The sequence below is a fragment of the Myodes glareolus genome, chromosome 17 (assembly GCF_982192425.1).
Source record: "Myodes glareolus chromosome 17, mMyoGla1.1, whole genome shotgun sequence".
Classification (NCBI taxonomy): domain Eukaryota; kingdom Metazoa; phylum Chordata; class Mammalia; order Rodentia; family Cricetidae; genus Myodes; species Myodes glareolus.
Window position 1 is genome coordinate 31,545,219 of NC_142042.1, and position 23,841 is coordinate 31,569,059.

The 23,841-nt window shown below is 39.7% G+C and overlaps 1 protein-coding gene across 1 annotated transcript in view; it reads right to left on the reverse strand.

Annotated features, from left to right (window-relative positions):
- Positions 1–10,290: 10,290 nt before the first annotated feature.
- Arsj (arylsulfatase family member J) overlaps positions 10,291–23,841 on the reverse strand; it is a 73,158-nt gene continuing 59,607 nt past the window's right edge. Inside the window, exon 2 of the mRNA XM_048456979.3 lies at positions 10,291–12,825. Within this exon, the coding sequence (XP_048312936.3) occupies positions 11,424–12,825 (1,402 nt within the window). The 3' untranslated portion in view covers positions 10,291–11,423. The remainder of the gene's footprint in view (positions 12,826–23,841) is intronic.

Consider the following 23,841-nt stretch of genomic DNA (forward strand, 5'->3'; position numbering starts at 1 on the left):
CTTCACTTTGACCTTGTCCCATAACCACACTGATGAATATCTTGAATATCACCACAGAACCTTCATCTGGCAATGGATGGAGATAGAGACAGAGACCCACATTGGAACACTGGACTGAATTCTAGTTTTAAACCATGGTGATCTGATAAGATACATGGGTTTATTCCAACTTTTGTATTTTGTATTTGTTGAGGTTTTTTTCCCCCCAAGTATATGGTCAGTTTTTGAGAAGGTTGCTAGGGTTATTTCTTCAGCACGCTGGCATTGCTCTTCTCAATAGTTGTCACCCAGGGTTGACTCCTCAGACATGGAGCAATTGGGTTTCACTTAAGAGGAGAGCTGGGAGCATTATGGCAGGCCAAGTCTTCAGGATGATTGTCAGCCTCTGTTGCCTGTAGTTTGGTGGGGACATGAATCTAAGACCTTCTTGTAAGTCAGGGTTTTTCCTTTGTTAGGGTAGCTAAGCCTAAAGGCTGATCGATTTTGATGAACGTTTATATCCTAGCAATCCTAAACTTCATTTATTGCTAAGAAGCCTGTTTAGTGCATGTAAGGTTTTAGACCTTGGACAGATAGATGACTGAGGCTATCTGCCAATATAAAGGAAAGCCACATTGTTTATTACTTAAAACACCTTTTTTTTCTAAACAAGAGTTGAATCTAAGTTATATATACAGTATATTTTAAACACGAGCCAAATCATTTATATAGGATGTTGCAGCAAATTAAATTTCTATGTATAAGTTATAGCTATAAGTCTTTTGTTATAAGTTTTAAAGCAATTTTGTTAAAATTTTACAGATTCTTTAGCCACATCCAGTAAACTTATAAATCTTGAGGCAGAGTTTACAGCAGTCTTAGGAGATATTTTGAAAGCAGAACACAGAGAAATCAGAGACAGCAGATTCTGGAGTGGTACCTTAGAGATAAGAGATGTTTGGAAGTGGAGGGCAGAGCAAGCTTAGATATAAACGATTTGGGGATCATTTGTCTGTGCAGTTGTTACAATCTGTGAGAACTTGGAAATCAAGTGTGCCAATTTTTGACCATTGCTCTGCACTAAAGCCGAACTGTAATAATAAACTCCGAATCTGTGGAAGGGAAAGACAGGGTCTCAAAACAAAACCTTGCATGGAGGAGGGGTGTTCCTGTAGACTCGGAAGTAGGAGCTGAGAGCTGAAACTGCAGGACCTGTGCAGGCCAGAGAAGGGGTAGTGATCCTCCTGGTAGACTATAGTACGGCGAGGAGGGGGCGAGGTGAGAGAAAGCTAGGGAGAAGAGGGGAAAATGGAGAGACCCAGATCAGTGCAGTTGAGTAAAGTGCCTTAGTGATAGGAATTTTCATCTGGGATATCCCTAAGCATACTGGAAAACTGATAAGAGAGAAAAATGTTCCACATCACAGAGGAAAGGCATCCCTGACCCTTTGATTGGAACCCAGTGTGAGCCAAGAGGAGCTTCTTGGCACACCAGTGTGGCTTTGGTAGTAACAGTACACAAAGCAGGTGACTGAGTGATAATTACCTAGAAGAGAAGGAGAAGGGCAGGCCAGAGCCCAGAGAAAGGAGAGAAAGCAGGTAGAGAGAAGCAACAGGTGAAGAATCAGACTCTAGAATTTGGAACCAAATTTTGTGAGTGGCAGAAGCCAGCAGAAACATGTCCGTTTAGGAGAGTCAGATCAGAGCTTGGTTCAGAACAGCCAGAGTTCCCCAGAAGGGAGCTCATTTATGCCATTCCCGAGTGTTGGCACCGAATGACTGTTAAAAAGAAATAAAATGGAAAAGAAAAAGAAAGGAATATGACTGCACTAAGGTGGAGGAAAAGGTTGATTGTAGACATGTGGGAAAGCACAGCCAGAGGCAGAGACAGGGGCATCTGGGAGAGTCCAGAATGGACATGACCAGAGCTGTATCACTGAATGAGGAGAAGGGGGGAACCAGGTGCAACGACCAGGAGGCCCACTTGGTGATAAGATGGCTTCTTGTTTAAAATATGGTTCCCTTTCCTCTTCTTGTTTTCTTTCCTTTCCCTGTTTCCCTCCATTCTTCTCTCCTGCCTCTTTTCTTCTCCTCATCCATCCCTCCCTTTTTTCATATTGAAATATTCTTGCCATATATCACTCAAGTTGCTTTGAATACCTAGCAATCATCTTGCGTTAGTCTCCTTAGTGCTGGAATTCTAGGTTCGTGCCATCAGGGCTGGGTTTTGGAACATGATAGTCTAGAAGAAACAGAGGAGGGGCCCACTTTTCACTATCAGGATCTGAGGGAAGCCAACAGGACCAGCTGCAGACTTTTGAAGTGGATAGAGACAGTGCTGACTTGGGCTGAGGGCTGTGGGTCAGGCAGACTGATAGCTGACTTTGTTTCCAGGGAAAGGAAGAGAAGACCTGGAACTTTTTAAACATGGGCTTTCTGAAGAGAAAGAATCTTAGAACTCTCCCAGGTCCTGGAGAGTAAAGAATGAGAATTCCTAAAAGTGAGATTTGGAGGAGGCTTCAAGTAGTAGAAGTTGCTTTGCTTGCTGTTCTTTTTTCAAACAGAAAGAGAAAATGGATTTTCTCCCCTAGCTAAGGGGCTCCAACTCCTAAACTGTTCTGGATCTAAAACAAACAAACAAACAAACAAACAAAAAACCTGGGTCTTACTTGTGGGTAGACAGTTTGTTCCCCCATCTTTCCTTTCTGCCCTCACTTCATGTCTTTTACGGTTTATAGGTGGGGCACTGGTCTGACCACCAGGTGTCCTGGTAACCCTAGAATCCATCTCTTTATGCTGAGAGGCCTCAGGGAAAAGGCATCAAATACTGACCACTGTTCACCTTGGTTCTATGAGCCTCATCTCATGCCAGGAAAGGATGTGGGGACTTGGAGGTTGTCAAGGTTCCATGAAATTCAAACATGTATCATATTTATACATTAGGTACTTAGAAATTGTTTTGGCTAAGGAGTACTGGCCTGCAGGGTAACAAAAGGATCGACCTTGGCACCTCTACCTACTTCTGCATCAGTACTTCATCTCAGGCAGCCATGAGAACAGCACAAGGAGTAGCCATCCAAAGACCAGAAATACCCAATCTTTCTTATTCCCTTTCAAGGCTGTGGGCATAATGACAAGAATAACAACCATCTTATCAGCAGTGTGTTGCAACGTCCTATTCCAGACCCCCAGAAGGCATCTGATGGTCTGTAGCCTTTGTCCTGAACATGTGGTCACCTAGGATTTTAGGAAGAACAAGGTCTAGCCAAAAAGAACATCAGTGGATGAGGGCAATTACAAATGAGGGTGAGGCTGTACCCTGGAGTGGGAGTAATCACCTCATGTGAACTGGCCTGTTCCCTCAAGCAAGGGACTTCTTGGAACTGCCTTGCAGAACCCAAATTGAGACAATAATAAAGGAGACTCTACTCAAAACCAGGACTGCTTAATTGTGCATACCTTCTGCATTCCACCCCAATTCTTCCTCCATTTAAACCTGAAGCTCATGTCACTTTCCAAAAGATGAACTTGGAATCATCCCATCCGCCTTTCGGCTCCCCGTTTTCTAATATGCCACAGTAACTCAGGATCATTTCTCTACTTTCCCCCATCACTCATCTCTCTAATGGGATTATTGAGACTGGTGTCCAAGAACAACTGTTGAGTCTGCGATAAAAATCATTTGGGAGATGTAGAAAGCCGCAGCGGAAGGCCAGCGTGGATGTCAGGAACTGGAAAACACAAAACCAAGTGTAGACAAGGGTGGTTCGTCTTCATCCTGCACATCACTTAGTCCACACTGCCTGAAGCCAGCTGGGAGACAGCGGGACACCTTGGCAGCTGCAAAGGTAATATCTGGAGTTGTGTGCCAGCTGTAGCTTTCAGCAAAACTTGAAGAAGAGAAAAATAATTTATAACATTATTCTGCTGTTATTAAACTTAAATGCCCAGCAATAAATAGTGAATGTGCTTACCTTTCTCTCTGTATAGATGTTGGACAGGATTGTTCCTACCAGGAAATGCTAAACAGACAACCAGTGCCCCTATTGGAGAGAGGAATTTTCCACGGTTGATGTTAAGCTAGTCCTTCTGCTAGGTACTCTCTGGATGTTTGGTGTCAGAGACGTGAAAAAACATAAAAAGTAGTTTCAAGAAATAAAAGAAAACCTTTTCTAACCATGTAAAGAATTCCACTGACTGTCACTTTTAAATACAGTGACTTCACTCACAAGGTGATAGTTTTAAGTGAAAGGAATTTAGAGCACAGGATGGAGAAGAAGCTTCACTGTGATAGCCCACAGGATGTAGGAAGAAGCTTCACTGTGATAGACCACAAGACGTATTATGCTTTAGTGTGAGATTTACTTGTTTGCTAAAATATTGATCTGCCAAAGAGGATGGCAACTATCTGTGGTTCCTTCCTAGAGTTTTCATTAGTTAAACTTTTATCACAAGAGGTAAGACTAAGGTGTTTTAATGTTTTAAAAGTACTTGCAAAATTATATATGTATGTGTACATGTTATATATGTGTATAAGTATATATATAATTATAAACATAAATTACATTTACATCTTTTAATACTCATCCCTCTAATTTCTGTATTTCCTACCTTCCTCTCTAATTTATGGTCTCTTTATTTAAATACATACATATATATATATTTACTTATATTTACATGCTAACAAAAGTAAATACAGCCTGCTGAGTCTTAAAACAAGTTCTAGCCACACACCCTTACATACATACCATTGTCACACAACATTTTCTTCTATTTTGAACCTGTTTATTCTAATCTTCCAAAGAGAACTCCTTGCAACCCTTTGTTCTGTGGGCACAGTAGGCTCTTTCCTTCAAAGTGTCTCCAAGCCAATTGATTCTCCTACACTTCATCTACAATTGTCCCCCCAAACTGTCTCCATTCTGCCTTCACCCTCCCCTCCGAAAAAGGGGATAGGGAATTCTGCCTCCTGACGTTCCAGCACAAAGTCACCTTGTGAACACTTATGTGCACATAACTAATTAGCACATTTCTCCTATTAAATAGACAGCAGTTCATTTCTGGATACCTTCCCAAGGCACAGACAACCCTCTTCTTGTGCCTTCACTCTCGGGCATTAGACTTTAATGGTTGTTTAGAATTTAGGTGTCAGTTCATGGCTCTCCCCAGGTAGTTCTCAAAGCAAAAGGAACTTTAATTCTGAAAGCTTTGGTCCTAGAAGGCCATATGACATAATTGCATTAATGACTGTGTTTGGATTTTTACAAGGAAGACAAATTTTACTTCTGATTTGTGAGATGCATGTTTTCTACTTAATTACCAGTTGGAAAAAAGAAGGTAGTGAATGAATAGGCAGGACATTTCTAATGAGCCTTTGCTATTTTCTTATTATATTTTAACAGAGAATTTATTGTTCCCTGAAATTATATTTGCCAGTTGACACAGACTGTGACAGGATGGTGGCAAATTTGAGAGCAAGAAAACTTCTAATCAGAGGAATGCAGTCAGGATTTAGATAAGTCTGATCTAATCTGCTTAACTTTCTGAGAGAACATCTTGATTCTGTGCTTTGATTAACATCATATCCAGTCAACGAATAAACTTCACTCAGATGACCAGTATGCTGGGTGAGAGAGAAACAAGATTCTTAGTCTGTAAGACTGGATAGCTTCGTAACAAGATACCAATATTTGAACCGTAAATCATTCAGCATCCATATTTCTACAGAGACACAAATGTTTATCTGATAATTACAGTTTTTCCTTTCCCCAAAGTGGTACAAAGGAGTCATTCACAATGCTTCTTTTCGGGAGATCACTTTTAAGGCAGTGCGTTCTGTAACACTCAGCACTATGCTAGAAAAGCAATGGTCTGTGTTACGAGGAAATAAAGATGATTCAGATAAAGGTTGCTTTCGATTTTATTTGATTTTTTTGCTGAACGTGTAACTGTAACTCCATGTTCCAGTAATAAGTTTTTATAGTTCTAGAAACTTCTGAACTCTGTGTCAATTCTTTTATTATGAGGAATGGTATTAAAGATAATTAATTCTAAGGTGGGCATGGTGGCACACATCTGTAAGCCCAGCACTTGGATGTAGAGGCAGGGGGATCAGAAGCTTAAGACCACCATGGTGGTGTGAAGCAGAATAGCCCCTTAGATTCATATATTTGAATGTTTGGTTCTTAACTGATGGACTGTTTAGGAAGGATTAAGAGGTGTGGCCTTTTTGGAAAAGGGAGTGGCTTTGAGGCTTAGATACCTCACTCTAGGTCTAATTTCTCTCTCTTTCCGCCTTCAATTTGCAGATGAGATATAAGCTTCAGCTACTTCTCCAGCACCAAGCCTGCCTGCCTGCTGCAGGGTTCCCCACTATCATGGTCATGGACTCACCTTCTGAAACTGTAAACGAGCCTCCAATTAAAAGTTTTCTTTTATTAGTTGCTTTAGTCATGGTGTCTCTTCACAGAAAGAGAGCTGTAACTGAGACAGTCCTTCTCATGGACGTAGTTTAGTGCATTTGTAGTCAGCCTGGGCTACATGAGACCTTGTTTATAGTTTAGTGCATTTGTAGTCAGCATGGGCTGCATGAGACCTTGTTTAAAAATAAAAAGAAAATCTGGGCTTGGTGATGGCATACTCTTTCAATCCCAGCATTTGGGATGCAGAAGCATGAGAATCTCTGTGAGTTCAAGGCCAACCTGGTCTATATAGTAAGTTCTAGGCCAGCCAGGATTACACAAAGAGATACTGTCTCAAGAAAAAAAAAAAAGATGATTAGTTCTGTTTTTAAAATTGAAATTCTCATGCAAGAAATTGTCCCGCGCTTCCGTCTCGCCAGCAAGAACCACGCGGTACACATAGGATACTTCTGCAGTAAAGCTTTAATGCCCCTTGGGAGAGCGGGCATCAGCCAACATGGCGGAGACCCAGATAAGATGGAACCCATCCCTTATATAGGAAACAGACCCTGCTTTGGACGTGTCACTCTTTGATTGGTCAACTGTTCCCAGTCCCAGGTGATACCTTGGGAGTAGTGGAAAAATACCAACACGTGTGAGCTTTCTAGCTCACCTGGCGGTGCAGCGCCATCTATGGTGGAGAGTGTGATTGCGGCCTTCTACAAGAAATAAGAAAATTATTATAAATATAATAATATTATAATATATAAATATTATAAGAACATTATACAAAATATAAGAAAATGTAGCTGGACTGTGGAGGCCCAAAAGTACAGGCCCATTTCCACCTTGTCTGACTGTCAAGAGAGTTTAGAGACTGACAGGCATAATTGCACCTCCTCATTCAGGAGGTGGTTACCTGGCTCTTTTGAAATTAAGACAGCTCAATGCCATCCTGACAGGTGGTTAGGATACACAAATGTACTTCTGTTGCTTCTGTTGTAACTATGAAGTCACCTAGGGAAGGGTGGTGTTCAGGGTACCTGACCTAAAGCATCTTAGCTACCCAGATGACAGAATGCTAATGATTTGATATCTCAGAGTGATAAGGCCATTGACTGTGTGAGTTATCCCATGTATCATGCTAATAAAGTTTTTGTTACCTTCTCCTCTAGTTTAAATTGGGTACAAAACTCATGGAAAAATAAACATGGGTAAATTTCAGGATTTCAGTCGCTGGAATACCCTCTCGATGCGTTCTATGTTTTCTGTCTTATTATTTTTAAGTCTTCATAGTCTTTACATATATTTCTTCAATTCCCACGCCCCTACCTTGGTAAGAAGTATTTTTGTTGATGCTGGTCCTCAACACCAGACAGAAGAATATATGTTTTTATTTATTCAATCAAATCTGTATAGAAAGCACTATGTTTGTGGTGTGGTTGCAAATAGTGGTAACCTTACTATAGGTGAGCAGACATTAATCACTTAAGAATTTTATACGCTAGAGTGAGGAAATAGGTAAGAAAAATACACCAGTAAGTATAAAATAATAAAGCAATCAGTGTGAAATGCCATTGAGAAAGACCAAAAGGAAAAATGAGTAGTGTTGACGGGAGGGGATAATGTTCTTATGTGACTGCTGTGGTTGTGCCTTCTGGAGGAGGGATGCAGCATGGAAACTTGGATCCTGCCATTATTGCCTGTCACCATACCCTTGCATATGTCATTACTATGGCATTTAACCAAGGCTAAGCCAATGGGTGAGTAAATATGTTGTTGAACGAATTCCTCCTTTAACCTATGTATTCTTTCTTTTCACCATACTTTTTGTGTTTGGCACCTAAGTTGTTGATATGTTTATTATTGAGAACCAGCCTCACTCATCTAGAGTGTAACCTGCACCAAAGTAAAACATAGTAAAGAGTTGTTAAATGAATGAATGGTATGCTATGTCTTCCCCTTAAGAAACAAAATAGCTACTAGGTTGAGACATGTGGATTTTCTTTGCTGGGTTGGGCAACTACTTCCTGTCAGCAACATTCATCCTGAGTCCTACTCTTACAAATTCACAATTTTTGTACTTATGAGTATAAAATAAAATGCTTTCAGTGAAGATCCTGAAGAGAAAATTCTGGGCAAAACAAAATATATTAACTCTATAATTATTCAACTTTCAGCTAAAATATATTAACTCTATAATTTCCAACTTTCAGTGGCACAGCTTTTCTTTAAAAATTTTTCAATGGGGGCTTGATAAAGGGAATTACAATATTCATCAGTATTTAGAAAAATGAGAAAAGAGTTTATGAATAGAGGTGAAATGGGTCTTTGCAGCAGACTAGATGAGAGGACTCTACAGACTGTAAGGTACTTTGTACAAATGTGTTTGGTTATTGGTGTATATTTAAAATGCAATCAAGGGAGCGGGAGGGAGAAATAAGGGTTCTGTGGGCTATGTGGGTAGGTAATGAGGGATGATTAGAATACACTGTTTGAATGTAGTAAACTGCCAAATAACAAATAAAATATTTTCATAAGAGCAACAGATAACTTTAAAGCCATTTTCTGGCAGAAAAATCTTTAGGTTGTATACAGTATTAAGAATTTACAGTTATTTATAGTTATATATAATCCTAACACAACAAGTAACACTTACCTGCTTCACTGCGAGTTAATACAATTTTAATTTATCTCCTTTGTCCCTTTTCTTCCCTTTCCTTACTAGAACCATAGAGAAGACCACATGATAAAATTTGTTGCTTTGGAGGCGGGATTCCCTGAATGTGGCTGACCCGAAGTCTTTCTAAAAAGCCATTGACAATGACTCTGGGACTTGTTTCCTCTGCATATTCTGGATTTTTGGGGATCCAGTCTGTTTGGATATTCACCTTCCTGGACCTGGAGGGAGCGGGGAGGAACTTGAACTACCCACAGGGCAGGAAAACCGGACTGCTCTTAGGGATGGAGAGGGAAGAGGAGAGGGAGTGGGGGGAGTGGGAGGGTGTTGGGAGGGGGGGCGAAAATGGAAACTTTTATATTTTAATAAACTTTAAAAAAAATTTGTTGTTTTGTTTTGGAGACAAGGTTTCTCAGTATGACAGCCTTGAATGTCCTGGAACTCACTTTAGAGACCAGTGCTGGGGTTAAAGGTATGAGCCACCATGCCTGGATCAACCAAGCATCACTTAAACCCATTTTTTTTCTAAACTTTAGTTTAGTTATAACTTTAACAAAACCAAATGTCATCTCTTAAGTCACAGCACCGTTTTGCATCCCACAAAGAAATGGACTGACAATGTTGTCATGAGAAAAGCTACACAGGAAATACAATGGAGGAAAGTGGAACTATACCCTTTAGAAACAAAATAGTTAAATTGAGCACTTAAAGAAAACATTATGCCCATTTTGGCCTATAGTTTTAGAACTAGCTAGCAGATGCCTTCACAAGTTCTCAGAATCATGGCAGCCTCTGCTTACTCATATTTGCATAATAAACGGTGCAGACCCCACTCACCTTCTCTATCAGCAACTGTTTTATCATGGTTGTTAGTTTCCAGGCCACAGTTCCTGCTATTGTGGCTCTTCAAGTGTGGCTTCACAGCTTCTGCATTAAGAGGAGACCTGTCAAAGAAAGCTCCATGGCTGCCAGGAACAGTTGCTGCTCCATAGCCCTGTGATTGGGTTCATTTCAGGTCATCCTTGTTTAATTTTGTCTTTAGATTATCTGTATCTTCAATTTCTATTTTTTTATCTTATACTTATGTAAGAGGAAAATTTATACATACACATATACATATATAATATATATAAACAATATATTATTTCTCAAAACAAAACATTGTTCTCAATGCAGTAGTCATGTGAAAAAATAATTCTCTTTATTTGTAAAAATCTTTATTTATTACCATGCTAGCACACCATCCCTTTAAATGCCTATTTGCACAGACTTTTGCCTGTTGCCAGACATTTGTTTTATACCTGTAATTAAAAATTCAAGGCCAACCTGGACAGCTAAAGACGCTAAGAATATTTCTATGTGTCAAAATGAATAATACGATTGTATCTAGAAATGTAATAATGAAGTTGGAAAAGCCACACTAATGCCATAAAATAAATCACTTTAATAATTAATATATATAAATAGTTCATGGTGGAAACAATAAAGTAAAATCAACTCTGTACACTCACAAATTTACAAAAATTTAAAAATATATTTATCGTCTTACATTCAAATAATGGTGAAAAACTGAAGCTGTATTTTTTTTCTGAATGAGTTTCCTTTTATATTTTATGAACATACATAATATAACAGTGATTTATGGCATGACAGTGCTTAATAACTTTAAAGAATTGGAATACAATTCTTACTTAGAAACTAATTAATTAAAATAATTAAAATCACCTGCATAACTTCTTTTGAAAAATAAATTAGGCACTTTCTCCTGAAATTATTGTCCTATTAAAGTGTTTGGGATGTAGTTACATTCATTTCTGGCAATGCCCAGACATTATCTGCTGTTGCTTTAAGTAGAATGAGATGAGGTGCAAGCTGTTCACTACGAGAAGCGATAAAGACAGCACAAAGTAGAATTAGTTTAAAAGCCCAAGTTGCATATGATACCGATAAAATTTTTCTCTTAGAAATACTGTTCTTAGGCCTTTGAGGTAACACAGTCTTTCACTGTATCAAATGTCATTTTTAATCACGTTACGCTGTGATTTCCATCCTCTACAGGTCACCGTCCCTATTGCAAATCAAAGCATTCTGTTTTGTCAACAGACTAATCATTGACAGGACAGAGAGAAATAAATAACTGTATTCTGTTCTCTGTGTGGTCTACAGAAGCAATGCCTTTGGCACTCAGGAGGATAGTTTGGTCCACACGGGCAGCCAGGTGCCAGAAGCCTCTGGCAGAGAGCAAACTGAAAATAAGCCCGCGGGGACCGGCAGTGGTTTTTCTGAGGCAAATGCTTTGAATTACCTAGAAACCAGGCGATTTAAGCTTAACCAAGTCAGAAACCAAGTCAGAAAGTCTTGCATTCAGCCGGCAGTAACACTTGGGTGGCATTTTGTTGAAGAGTGTGCTGCCGGTTCTTTTCTCGTCCTCGCTTTACTTTTCTTTTGCTTTCTCCCAGCTTTGGTTTTGTTTGTTTTCTTTTTCTTGTTTTCCTCTTTGTACCACGGGCCCCAGACTCCTCCGTTGAGTCGAGGGTTGCTTCTGGGATCCTTCGGGGGATACCTGACTGGCACGGCCGTCTTGTTGAACTGTGACAGCCTCCGCAGCAGTTTCTTCACGATGCCAGGATACCGGCTGGAGAGATCCACCCTCTCGTATGGATCGGCTGTGATGTTGAAAAGCCAGATACTTTTGCCAGTTGCTAAGGTAATCCTCTCGTTGTGCCATCGGTTTGGGCCCAGATTGCTGAAAGCCTGAGGGGGGACCCAGTCACTGTAGCCAGGGTTTCCTGTGAGCAGCTTCCAGTGTTGCACCCGGATGGCTGACTGGATTGCTGTGTTCCAGATTCCGTAGCCTGCTGCCCAGGAGCCATTTTTCGCCTTGGTGTAAATGGGGTCAATGTTGTGCAAGATATCCACTCGGGGTGAACGAAGACCTTCGCTTATCGTCTCCCAGATATCGTACCCATCTAGCTGAATGTCTTCATCAATCTGCCCTTCTGCCAGTGAAATCAGGGTTGGGTACCAATCTGTGATGTGCACAAGTTCCTTACACACCGTTCCCTTGTTTTTCAGAAGAGGACTGTGCACAAAGCCAACTGCCCGGATGCCCCCTTCCCAATACGTTCCTTTGCTACCTCTGAGAGGCCAGTTACTTCCTCCTGCTGTGGGTTGTCCACCGTTATCTGAGGAGTATATGATAATGCTATTGTTATAGAAACCATACTGCTTTAGAGCCAGGGTCACATTGTGGATTGCTTCATCCAAGCAGGAGAGCATGGCTGCGTACCTTCTCCTGTTTATGTTGATAATGGATCGGTAGTGTTCAAAATACCTGCCAGGGGCTTGCAGGGGTGAGTGCACAGCTTGGTAAGCAACATATAAAAATATAGGTTTAGCGGGGTCATGGGAAGCTAGAATTTGCTGCACTCTCTGAGTATACATCTGTGTTGAATATATGCCATTGTCATAGTCCCAAGCAGCATTATCATTTTCATATAAGTCATAGCCACACATTCCAGGACTGTCACATTTGTAGTGTGTATAATAATCTCCGCTTCCCAAAAGGGAGCCAAAGAAGGTATCAAATCCTCTCTTAGTGGGCATGCATTCTTTCCTGTAAAACCCCAAGTGCCATTTCCCAACCATATGAGTTGAATAGCCGACCTCCTTCAGCTTTTGAGGTAGGGTTGCGTTGTCTAGAGGTAGACAGTTGGGTTGGGTAGGTCTGATGATAGAATGCTGGAGTCCTGTGTGGATCTGGTACCTTTAAGGAAAGAGTAAACATCTTGTCAAGGCAGGGTAAAAGGAACATTCTCCATACAGATGATTCTAAAATTATAAAGTTTCTATGAAGATCAACTCAACCTCAAAATAGACAGGATCAGCTCTATCTCGTTTCAAAGCTTTAATTTGGCTTCATACTTAACAGGTGAAGTAAATTTTCAGCACGTTGGCAACTAAGATTTTTACCGCTTATCTCAAAGTCTTTTTAAAGTCCTTACAACGGAAGGAATGACAATAAAATTTAGTCTTTTAATTACACGACAGAGTGCTAGCGAGATAGAGAAGGATGCACAGACTTGGAGTATTATATGTCACAGTAGCTTCTGAGAGCATATGTTGCAAACTAACTCTTATGTTCTACAACACAGGCAGAATTATTATGAAAAGGTCTCCCGGTAGCTTGTCAAGCATCATTTCATATTTCATCCCAGACCCGTTGAATCTCTGACAAAGGAAGTGGCTTTGGCTGCTTATACCAAACCTTGGTGTTTGTAGCTAGGGTTGGCAACAGTTCTTCCAGTACCACAGGAAGTAAATGTGCTTCTGCTGGCCTGGGTCTCCTCTGCCACCACCAATAAATCACTTAGAATGGAATCTAAGAAAGCAAGGTAACCTTTCTATATTAAAATGACAAGGAAGCTAGTTTCCAGAATTTTTCCCTACACGTTTTCCCAAGAGATTTCCCCGTGTGAATTGTTTGCTATCATATTAAACATGTGAGCCTCATGTGAATCCCTTTATACCTGTTAATTCGTGATACTTTAAAAAGGAATTGACAGAAGCTATCGCATATTCCCTAAATAACTTTTAAAGTAGAACAGAAACACAAAGGGTATAAAAACAGGGTAAATATGAAGGCGTTCTTGGAATCAAATGAATTGTAAAGAGGAAAACTAAGACAGAAAATCCACCCTTGGACTGGGAGATGGTTCAGTAGGTAAAATGAAAGCCTGAGTTTAGAGACCCAGAGGCCATATAGGAAAAGATGAGCATGGTGGCTTTTGTGTGTAACCCCAGCACAGGTGGGGCCAGGCAGATCCTTGGAGCTAGGTGGCCAGATGTCTAACTGATTCACTGAGCTCCACAGATATGCACACACACAGACCTCACAGAACACACACACACACACACACACACACACACACACACCAAAAAGCCCCCCAAACAGAAACCCTTTGTCCATAGTGATGTATTCTGCAAGGGTGACATATCTTGCATACTTTGGGTGACTAGTTTGATTTGTGTTTAAATGCTTAGCAGGTAATGTCATCATGCATGTGTGAACTCTTGAGTACTGATGGTACATGCATGCTGATGAGTTAGGCGGCGCTGTGGTGACCACTTCTCACTCTTCAAAGCTGCTTTTGCATCTGCCCTTTACTCCACTCATCATTAGTAGTTAGCATGTCACAGCAATCACAGTCACAGGAGCTTAAGATGGATATACTCGTAAAGACCTTACACAAGTGTTGTTACACATTCAGTTCAGAAGGTGTTCTTCATAATTTTGGTCCAGTTTAGGATCCATAACAATCACTTGTCATGAAGTGACCACCAATGTAAACTTGGAATAAAACTGAAGGGGGAGAAGTCTTTATTTGTAAAAATTTTAGCAACAATTCACAGGGATACATTATTAAATAAATAGTTATCGTACAAAGATCTCATCCTTAATCTGAATGGCTAATTAATTGTTCAGAAGGTCAAAAATTTTAAGTTTTGTAATTAAATTATTTCTTACCTAGTGGTAAAGTAAAAAGATGATTATCAAAATATGAAAAAATGTTCTGGGTTGGGGAGAGGAGGGAAGGGAAAATAGAGGAGGGGAGAGGAAGGGAGAAGAGAGAAAACTGCTTTCAGGAGACAGTGTAATGTTGACAGACCAGAGTCCTAGGGTCACTAGTGAACCAAGAGGTTTCTGCCTCTCTGGAAAGTAGAACGATTTCCACGTTGGGAAATGTAGAGTCAGTAACACATAGGCTTGCCATCAACTCATAACAAATGTGAAATTCCTCAAGTCAGTTTCTCTATTGGTAGTTCTGAGACTCAGACTACTGCTGAGTTGGGAACAGAATGTGGGTCCCTATCAGGTGCTAACATCTGACATAGCTGAGTTTGGATTTCCAGTTACCTGTGAGACTGGGGGCAGACATTAACTCTCTGATCTTCAGTTTTCTCATCAGAAACACTGGGTGGTGAGATATGTTGGGGCGTGGTAGGCCCTGGAGAGGAGCATAGAGTCTAGGTTTAGGAGAGCAGTTTAGTAAATGGTAACTGTCACAGTGCCTACCTCAAAGTGTAGAGTGCTGTATTATGACACATTTATAGAAAGTTTTACAGATTTTCTTTCTAATGTCCAATTGCACTGCATCCTCCATACTGCAGTGAGGGCAAGTCACACTCGGTGTCTTCATTTCATGACCGGGAAAGCAGAGGGGCAGAGAGCTTTGGTGTTTTCTGTTTGTATTTTTTAATTGATTTTATTGCACTGTATATTTTTTCTCTGCTTCTCGCCCTTCCTCCCCTCTTCCCTTCTACTCTCTCCCATGACTCCCTCACTTGTAATTTACTCAGGAGGTCTTGTCCTTTTCTCCTTCCTATTTAGATCCACGTATGTCTCCCTTAATGTCCTCTTTGTTGTCTAGGTTCTCTGGGGTTGTGGACTGTAGGATTCTTTATCTTTGCTTTATGTCTAAAGCCACTTATGAATGAGTACATATTATATTTTCTTTCTGGGTCTGGGTTATCACACTCAATATGGTTTTTTTTCTAGATCCATCTATTTGCCTGAAAATTTCAAGATAGCATTATTTTACTTCTCAGAAGAGAAAGTGGGATGTACACTTGAATATATTGACACAGGAGATCACTTTCTCAATATAATCACAGTAGCACAGACAGTGAGAACAACAATTAATAAATGAGACCGCTTGAAACAGAGAAACTTCTGTAAAGCAAAGGAGCAAAGGACATGACCAACAAGACAAAACGGCAGCCTACAGAATGAGAAAAGATCTTCATCAACCCCACATCGGACAGATGACTGTTCTCCAAATTATACAAAGAACTCCAGAAACTTGATGTCAAAAGAACAAATAATCCAATTAAAAAATGGAATAAACTTAAACAGAGAACTCTTAACAGACGATCTCAAAGGGCTGAAAGACACTTAAGGAAATGCTCAACATTCTTAGCCAATAGACAAATGAAAATCAAAACAATTCTAAGATACCATCTTATACCTGTCATAATGGCCAAGATCAAAAACACTGATGATAGTCTCTGCGAGAGAGGATGTGGGGTAAAGGGAATATTCCTTCATTGCTGGTGGGATTGCAAACTTGTACAGCCACTTTGGAAATCAGTATGGCAATTTCTCAGAAAATTAGGAAACAATCTACCTCAAGACCCAGCAATACCATTTTTGAGTATATACTCAAAGAAAACTCAACCATACCACAAAGACATGTGCTCAATTATGTTCATAGCAACATTATTTGTAATAGCCAGAACCTGGAAACAACCTAGATGCCCCTCAACCAAAGTATGGATCAAGAAAATGTGGTACAGTTACACAATGGATTTGTGGTGTTTTTATGAATTGCCTTAACTTCCCACCAGGCTGTGATACTGATTTTGAAGTAGCATGACTAAGTCTGTTACTCACTCAGTGTTTTAAATTATTAGTTACTATGAGTACTTCTGAAAACATCCAGGGGCCGTCAAAAGTGAACCAGATAGTGAGGCTTACACCTATCCCAGAAGTAATTGAGAAAAATTTTGAAGTAGATGAATAATTGGGCATTTTGAGCAGGACCCATTTGGGCAAAGGAAAAACAAAGTGCTTTCCTGCATCTCATGCCTCTACCCCACCCGACATGTGACTTTTTCCCTTCCTAAAGTTTTGCTATTTCCTAGGTTGTCCCAATCAAGATACCACTAACAGTGGAGGCAACTTAAAGGTACAACTCTTCCTGTCCCAAGGCCAAGTGGTGATGGAAACAGTGCTTGCCAGTCATTTGGAAAGCGAGCTGCTGTTTCTCTTTGTTCTTTCTCTGGTCAAGAACGTTGGTAGATTGCTTTAATTGAGAACAGGAAGGGGAAGAAATACTTGCCTGACTATTTGGGATGAGCCTGACTTTCACTTGACAGCAGCAACTATCTGGAAGACAAGCCAAATAACTTCAAAATATACCACCGCATCCTGAGTGAAGGGAAGGTAGTTTCTTTTTTGATTTCAACTCATTGAGGGATGATCCTAAAAGACAGCCTATTAATCAAATGACAAACTGGAACTCTGTGGGATGATACTGAACTGGAGGAAGGTCTGGGAAGTAAAAAGCACAGACTTAAGTCATTCCAACCAAAGATATGAGATGTGAATTTAATACAAGATCACGTAGTTCAAAGCAGGGTCTCAAAGGAGTACTTCCAGTTTGACAGGAATTAAGGGGAGATGACGAGGCGATGAAATGTGTGATCCTGAAAGAAAGTGAGGAAAATCAGAGAGCTAAAAGAGCTAAAGCAAGTCTGAGGAGTAATTGAGAACTATGTTGATTTCTGAATTTGATAGATGTTTGTGTCTAATAATGAAGAAAAATTGTCATTCCTAGAAAAGATGAAGTGTGATAAGTGTGATGGTGTGTTGTTGGAAATACATAGCAAAGTATGAGCGGTGGTGAATCCTCAAGCTAGTAAGTAACTTTTAAAACGGTTCAAGTAAAAAGCATTTCAGGCTATCCCTGCCATTTCCTATAAATATGAGATAGGCTCAAGTACAATAAAAGTATATAAAAACAACTGTAATGACTGAAAAATATTTCTGTTAGAATTGCAACTAGTTTAATGAGTATAAGTGACCAAGGAATTAGAACCCTTTTACTATAAATTCAATAAACATAAGAATGGAAAAGAAAAAATAAGATCTAAAATGTTAATAAAAAATACGTGAGTGCTGCAACCTAACAACCACACAAGTTAGGTACCGAGTAAGGGGCCAAGAGGATAAGAGGATCTCCCAAGGAAGGGGACAAAGAATTTAGTTCTATAAAGAGATAAAGTAGAAACTGGAATAGGAGGGCTAAACGAGGAAGAGGATGGAAGAGCAGTGTGAAGGAACAAATATAGAGAGGAAAAACTAATACTAAAAGCCCTTTCAAAAGCCATATGGGTACCTTCTATGGTAGAAGTATCCTAATTTATATACATATGTGAAAGTAATCTAAATGAGATCACCATAATGAGGGAGATAATGCTCCAGCTTGACATCTTATTCCACCAAGTAGAACCACCAGTAGCAAGAATGAGTTACATGTGTTGAGTCATTGACAAAAGTGGTCCCATGGACTCCCTTAACATCACATGCTATGGCAAGACTATTGCTTGCTCAATTACTACAACCTGACACTAAGGGTCTGTTGCTGACTTCAACATTTATTCATGTTATCAACCACAGAGAAGTCAAGCTGATTCCTAATGGATGCTTTACACCTGCTGATAAGTGTTCATGGCTCTGAAGGGACTCTGCATGTTACTGAAGGAAAAATCTCATTATCACTGTCACCCGGCTACAAACCCTGTGACTTATAACAGTGACCTTCCTGCAAGATATGCTGGTACAATAGTGGCACAAATGCAATGAGAGTAACCAACATAAATTTCCATTTGACTATGTCTAAGATCTAGTCCATGCGGTGGAATACATGCCTGACATTGCTAAAGTGGCCATTAACCTGAAACTAGATAAATCATGAACCCTGGGGGGAGCCTAATACTAAAAAACAGAGCAATAAAATGACTCCCAATGGTATTGCTATACCCATTGATCAATGCCTCTTTTAGCCCCTATCAAGAGAAGCTTCTTCTTGCAGTAGATGGTGCATGGGTGTATGTGTGTGTGTGTGTGTGTGTGTGTGTGTGTGTCTGTCTGTCTGTCTGTCTGAGGTGTATTAAAATAAAATTGAGTTTTTGTGTTAATTGTGATTAATATATAAGTGTGTATTCTTTATAGATCATAACTTGAAAGTTTTCATCACCTATGTTAAATAGAGAAAATACTCTTGAAATATAGTGGACTTTTTTTTTTGTCCCTCTGCCATGGAAAGAAACTTTGATAAGACATGAGTGAACCAGGCATTGATGCCAGCTCTGTTAAAGACAATAGCCATCACTTGTTTGTCAATTTAAAAGAAACAAGTTAAATGAGTCTTTCATCTTGGCAAAAGAACATATGAGGAAGTTTATAATCTTTCAAAAATATTAACTTGTATCACTAAGTATTAAATATTATAATTCAAAGAAATATTACGTTAAAAAATGCATTCTTGTTTGTAAATATAGGCTCAATTATTATTTTTAACTAATTTCACATTTAATTTACATTTATTAATGGCATATAAAATACATCCCAATAGTGCTTATTAACATTTTAGATCTTCTTTTTCTTTTTCATTATTATGTTTTCTCTTTTTATTTATTGAATTCAAGAATTCATAGTTAAAGGGATCTAATTCCTTGGATTCATTTATAGTTCCTAAACTGAAAGGATTTTTTTTTTGTTTTGATTTTTCAAGGCAGGGTTTCCTTGTAGCTTTGGAGCCTGTCCTGGCACTAGCTCTCGTAGACCAGGCTGGCCTCGAACTCACAGAGATCCTCCTGCCTCTGCTTCCCAAGTGCTGGGATTAAAGGCATGCTCCACCTCTACCTGGTCTAACTGAAATTTTTAACAGAAATACTTTTCATTTATTATAATTATTTTTATATATTTTTACTATGCTTGAAATTATCTCATATTTATAGAAAAATTGCAAGGATAGTCAGAAATGATTTTTTTTTTCTTGAACCATTTTAAAAGTTACTTGCCACTAGTTCAGTACAAATTGATTTTCATATGAGGGAAACAAATATAGGAGATTATATTTTATAAATCAAGTAACAGATATTCATAATGCACAAAACATAATTAATATTACATATTGAAAAATGTATTCATTTATCACTTGCTTTCAGTGGACTCTGCTGTCTCACAAAATAATTCTATTTATAGGCTTTAATTTCATCTTTCAGTTAATTACACCCTGGAGGGTGGTGCAGTTGGGTGGGAGTATCACAAGAGAAAGACTAATTTTTCATCTGGTGAATGAATGGATAAATTACTCACTTAACACTCATTTTCCCACTATCTCACAGACACAGTGCTTACTTTGGGGGGCCCCAGAAATAATTAAAATGGTCTCTGCTCTCAAGACGTTCAGTTTAGTGGAGGAGAACAAAAGCAATTAGAGGACCACCTGACTAGCAGCAAGCACCCCCAGCGAAGAGTCAAAGGATTCTTTAAGTGTTTCCAGGCGGGAACGGAGACCACTCCTTAGGGACTGTGTTTAGAAATTCAGTACAGATGGAGTATATGGAGATGCTGATCAGAGGCAAGTATCACAAGCAGTGGAAAGAGTACAATAAAGCACATTGTCAGGGGAACCCAAATCGGAGACAGGTCATTCAAAATGAAGCATCATCCAGGTGGGGGCTCAAGGAAAAATGAAGAATGTTTCAGTAACTGGAGCAGAATGCATTATTAAAGTGTGTATTAAAGTGTGACTCTCTGTTGATGAATCACTTAGAATGTAGAAGATTCACACACGTCTTGATGGGACCACTGCTCAATAGAGTAAGGAGACTGTTAAATGATACAAACAGCATTGCAGTGCAGAGCAAGCTAATTTCATGCAGGTCATGGGCAGGCACAGCAGTGCTGCTCCAAACCGAATGCACAGTAAAACCTTTGCATTAGAAAACTCACTCAGGTGGTAGTGAGGACAGATTCTAATGAAACAAGGCATAATTGTGAATATTCACTCTAGTCTAAGGGATAAACCATGACAGCAGAAACAGAACGGTTAAGTGAAGGTGATATACAATGTTTGAGTTTATAGTAGACTCTGGATAGGGAGTGTATAAACTCTGGGTGTGAGCAAAGGAAACAAAATGGTCAAAGCCGGCACACACTGGGTGTGAGGAGATTTTTTGCAACCCAGGAAGATGCATAGGAGCGAAATGGAGGGTGGTGAGTCCTATTTGTATTGTTAGAAGTACTTAGAAGAGAATATTTGCCTCAGCTGTAACACTGAAGCAGGAGAGATTTGAGACTCATTAGCTTGCAGGCATAGTTTCATCAGATCATATAGAAACAGAATAGAGGCTAAGAATCAAATTTGGAGCCCAGATAATACCCCATTTAGGAAAAAAAAACAAGAAGTACTAGCTAAAGACGGAGATGAAGCACCAACTCAGAACTAGAGCAGTGGAGAAGTCAGGAATGGTGAGCGTTGAAAACCGTCATCAAGATGCAATGCAGACACATTTTAATAGTAGTCAGAAGAAACACAGAAGGGGGAAGAAACTCAGTGTTTTGTAAGTGGAGACACAGATTGGAAGTGGAAATGGGCAGATGGTGGACGTGGACATTAGGGGTAGGGCTGTAAGGGATGATGGGAAGAAGTTTTGACTATGTTCTCACCGAGTGAAATAACAATGGATGAGGCAGAGTGACTATTGTGTCATAATTTTTTTATGATGAAATTATTTAGGCTCCATGAGGGTAAGATCTTTGTTCACTACTGTTTCTATATCATGTAAAACTGCATGAGGTCCACACATAATGTACGTATTTTTTAAAAATTGCTAAATAAATGACTAACACAGCATATGCAGAAGGAGAGAAAAATAAATAAGACTACGTGAAACTATGGACTCTAGCCATAAACAAAGGACACTGAGCCCATAGTTCACAAGCCTAGAGAAGCCAAATAATAAGGTGAACCCAAAGAAAAACATATATAGATCTTCCTGGAAATTGCAGGACAAGATCGCCGGGCAAAATCTGGGAACATGGGGGTGTGGGGGGTGGGAGTGCAGTGGTGGGGGAGAGGGGAAGAGAGAAGAGGGAAGGGAAGGACTGGCAACAGCTTGGGGGAGTGGGAGGGGTGAGATGGAGGAAGGGTGGATATAGGAGCAGGGAAGAAGATGTCTTAATTAAGGAGCCATTTTAGGGTTGGCAAGAGACTTGGCTCTAGAGGGGATCCCAGGGGTCCACAGGGATGTCCCCAGCTAGGTCCTTGGGCAGCAGAGGAGAGGATGCCTGAACTGGACTTGTCCCACAGCCACACTGACGAATATCTCGAATTTCACCATAGAACCTTGGTCTGGCGATGGATGGAGATAGAGACAGAGACCCACATCAGAGCACTGGACTGAGCTCCCAAGGTCCAGTTGAAGAGCAGGAGGGAGAAGATGAGCAAGGAAGTCAGAACCGCGAGAGGTTCGTCCACTCACTGAGACAGTGTGCCTGAGCTAATGGGAGCTCACCAAATCCAGTTGGACTGGGATTGAACGAGCATGTGAACAAACCATACTCTCTGAATGTGGTTGACAATGGGGGCTGACTGAGAAGCCAATGATAATGGCAGTGGGACTTGTTTCTACTGCATGTACTGACTTTTTGAGACTCTAGTCTGTTTGGATGCACACCATCCTAGGCCTGGATGGAGTGGGGAGGGCTTTGGACTTCTCACAGGGCAGGGTACCCTGCCCTCTCTTAAGGAGGGAAGGGAAGGGAGGAGGGTGAGTGGGAGAGCAGGAGGGAAATGGGAGGAGGGGAGGAAATGGAAATTTTTTAATGGAAAAATAAACAAAAAACCATGAAAAGATGATTGTTCCTATGGAGATAATAATCATAGGAAAAGTTACTTTTATTTTTAGCTTTATAAACTGATACGTAAAATTTACATGATTGCATTAAAATTAGCCTTTTCTACTCATATTATGTAACTCTTGTTAAGGGAACAAATTAATTTAAAATAAAAAATAAATATAAATTCAAAATCATTCATGTCATCAGTGATGTCATTCCGAGGGGGAACCTCGACTCTAAAGAAGAAGTTTAGACCAAAGAAGGAGGCTGTGGGCTGAACAGACTCTACTACAAATGAATTCGGCCAGCCTGGCAAGTAACATTAAAATTCCTGCCTGTGGATGATCTTTCTTGGTCACCAAATCCTGCTGTTTGTCCTTTCAATTGCTCCCTGGTCTCCAATCAGTTAACATCTGTGATATTTATTGTTCTACACTAGATGCAGCTTTGCTTGTGGGAAAGGGACTACAAATCACACATTAGCTGGCTCCTTTGTGCAAACAGCTTCCATCAGAAGGAAGATTCATTTTTATCACATTCACATTTATTCTTTTTGAGGGGAGGGAAATTACTTTTTTTTTTGAGCTTACACTTTATATTTTCAGGAACATTCCATGTAACCCAGGCTGCCTCCTGTACTGTCTTCCAATTGCTGGCATTACAGGGCTGCTTCACAATGTGAAGATCTGTATACCTATAGTTTAATATCTAAGCTAATTCTGTAGAGTTTCTAAACTACCACTTATCTATCAAAGTGACTACCCCTTTATGTGATTAATGGATTCTTCATTTGGCAAATTATTTTTAGGTCAAATTTTTAGAAGCAGCTCGGTGGACACATTTAAAATTCTCTAATTTCCAGCTCTGTTTCCAAGATTCAAATATTCCATGGAGCAGTGTATACATACTTCAAAGTAAAATTTATATTTTTCCTGTTCTCAATATTACCCCAGAATACTATTAAATCAATTTTAAAAATTTCATGTTCAGTCCATTTATCCCAAATTGAAAATATACTTAACATTAAATATTGAACCATGTTTGACATTATTCACTATGCCCTATAAATAGACAATGTTACAGAAAATATTCTAAAGAATATCTTTGTAGGAATAGTTAGAATCTCACAATAATTTAAAATTCTTTCAATTAATTTGAAAGCATTCCCTCTCTCTTTTATACGAATCAATCCATAAAAGTTAACTTTTTCCTCTATAGCTATACTGGCAATATTTAAGAAACGTAACATTTCTTTGTAGTTATGCCATGTTCCCTGTTTGTATAGTGTGTGTACTTATTCACATCTGT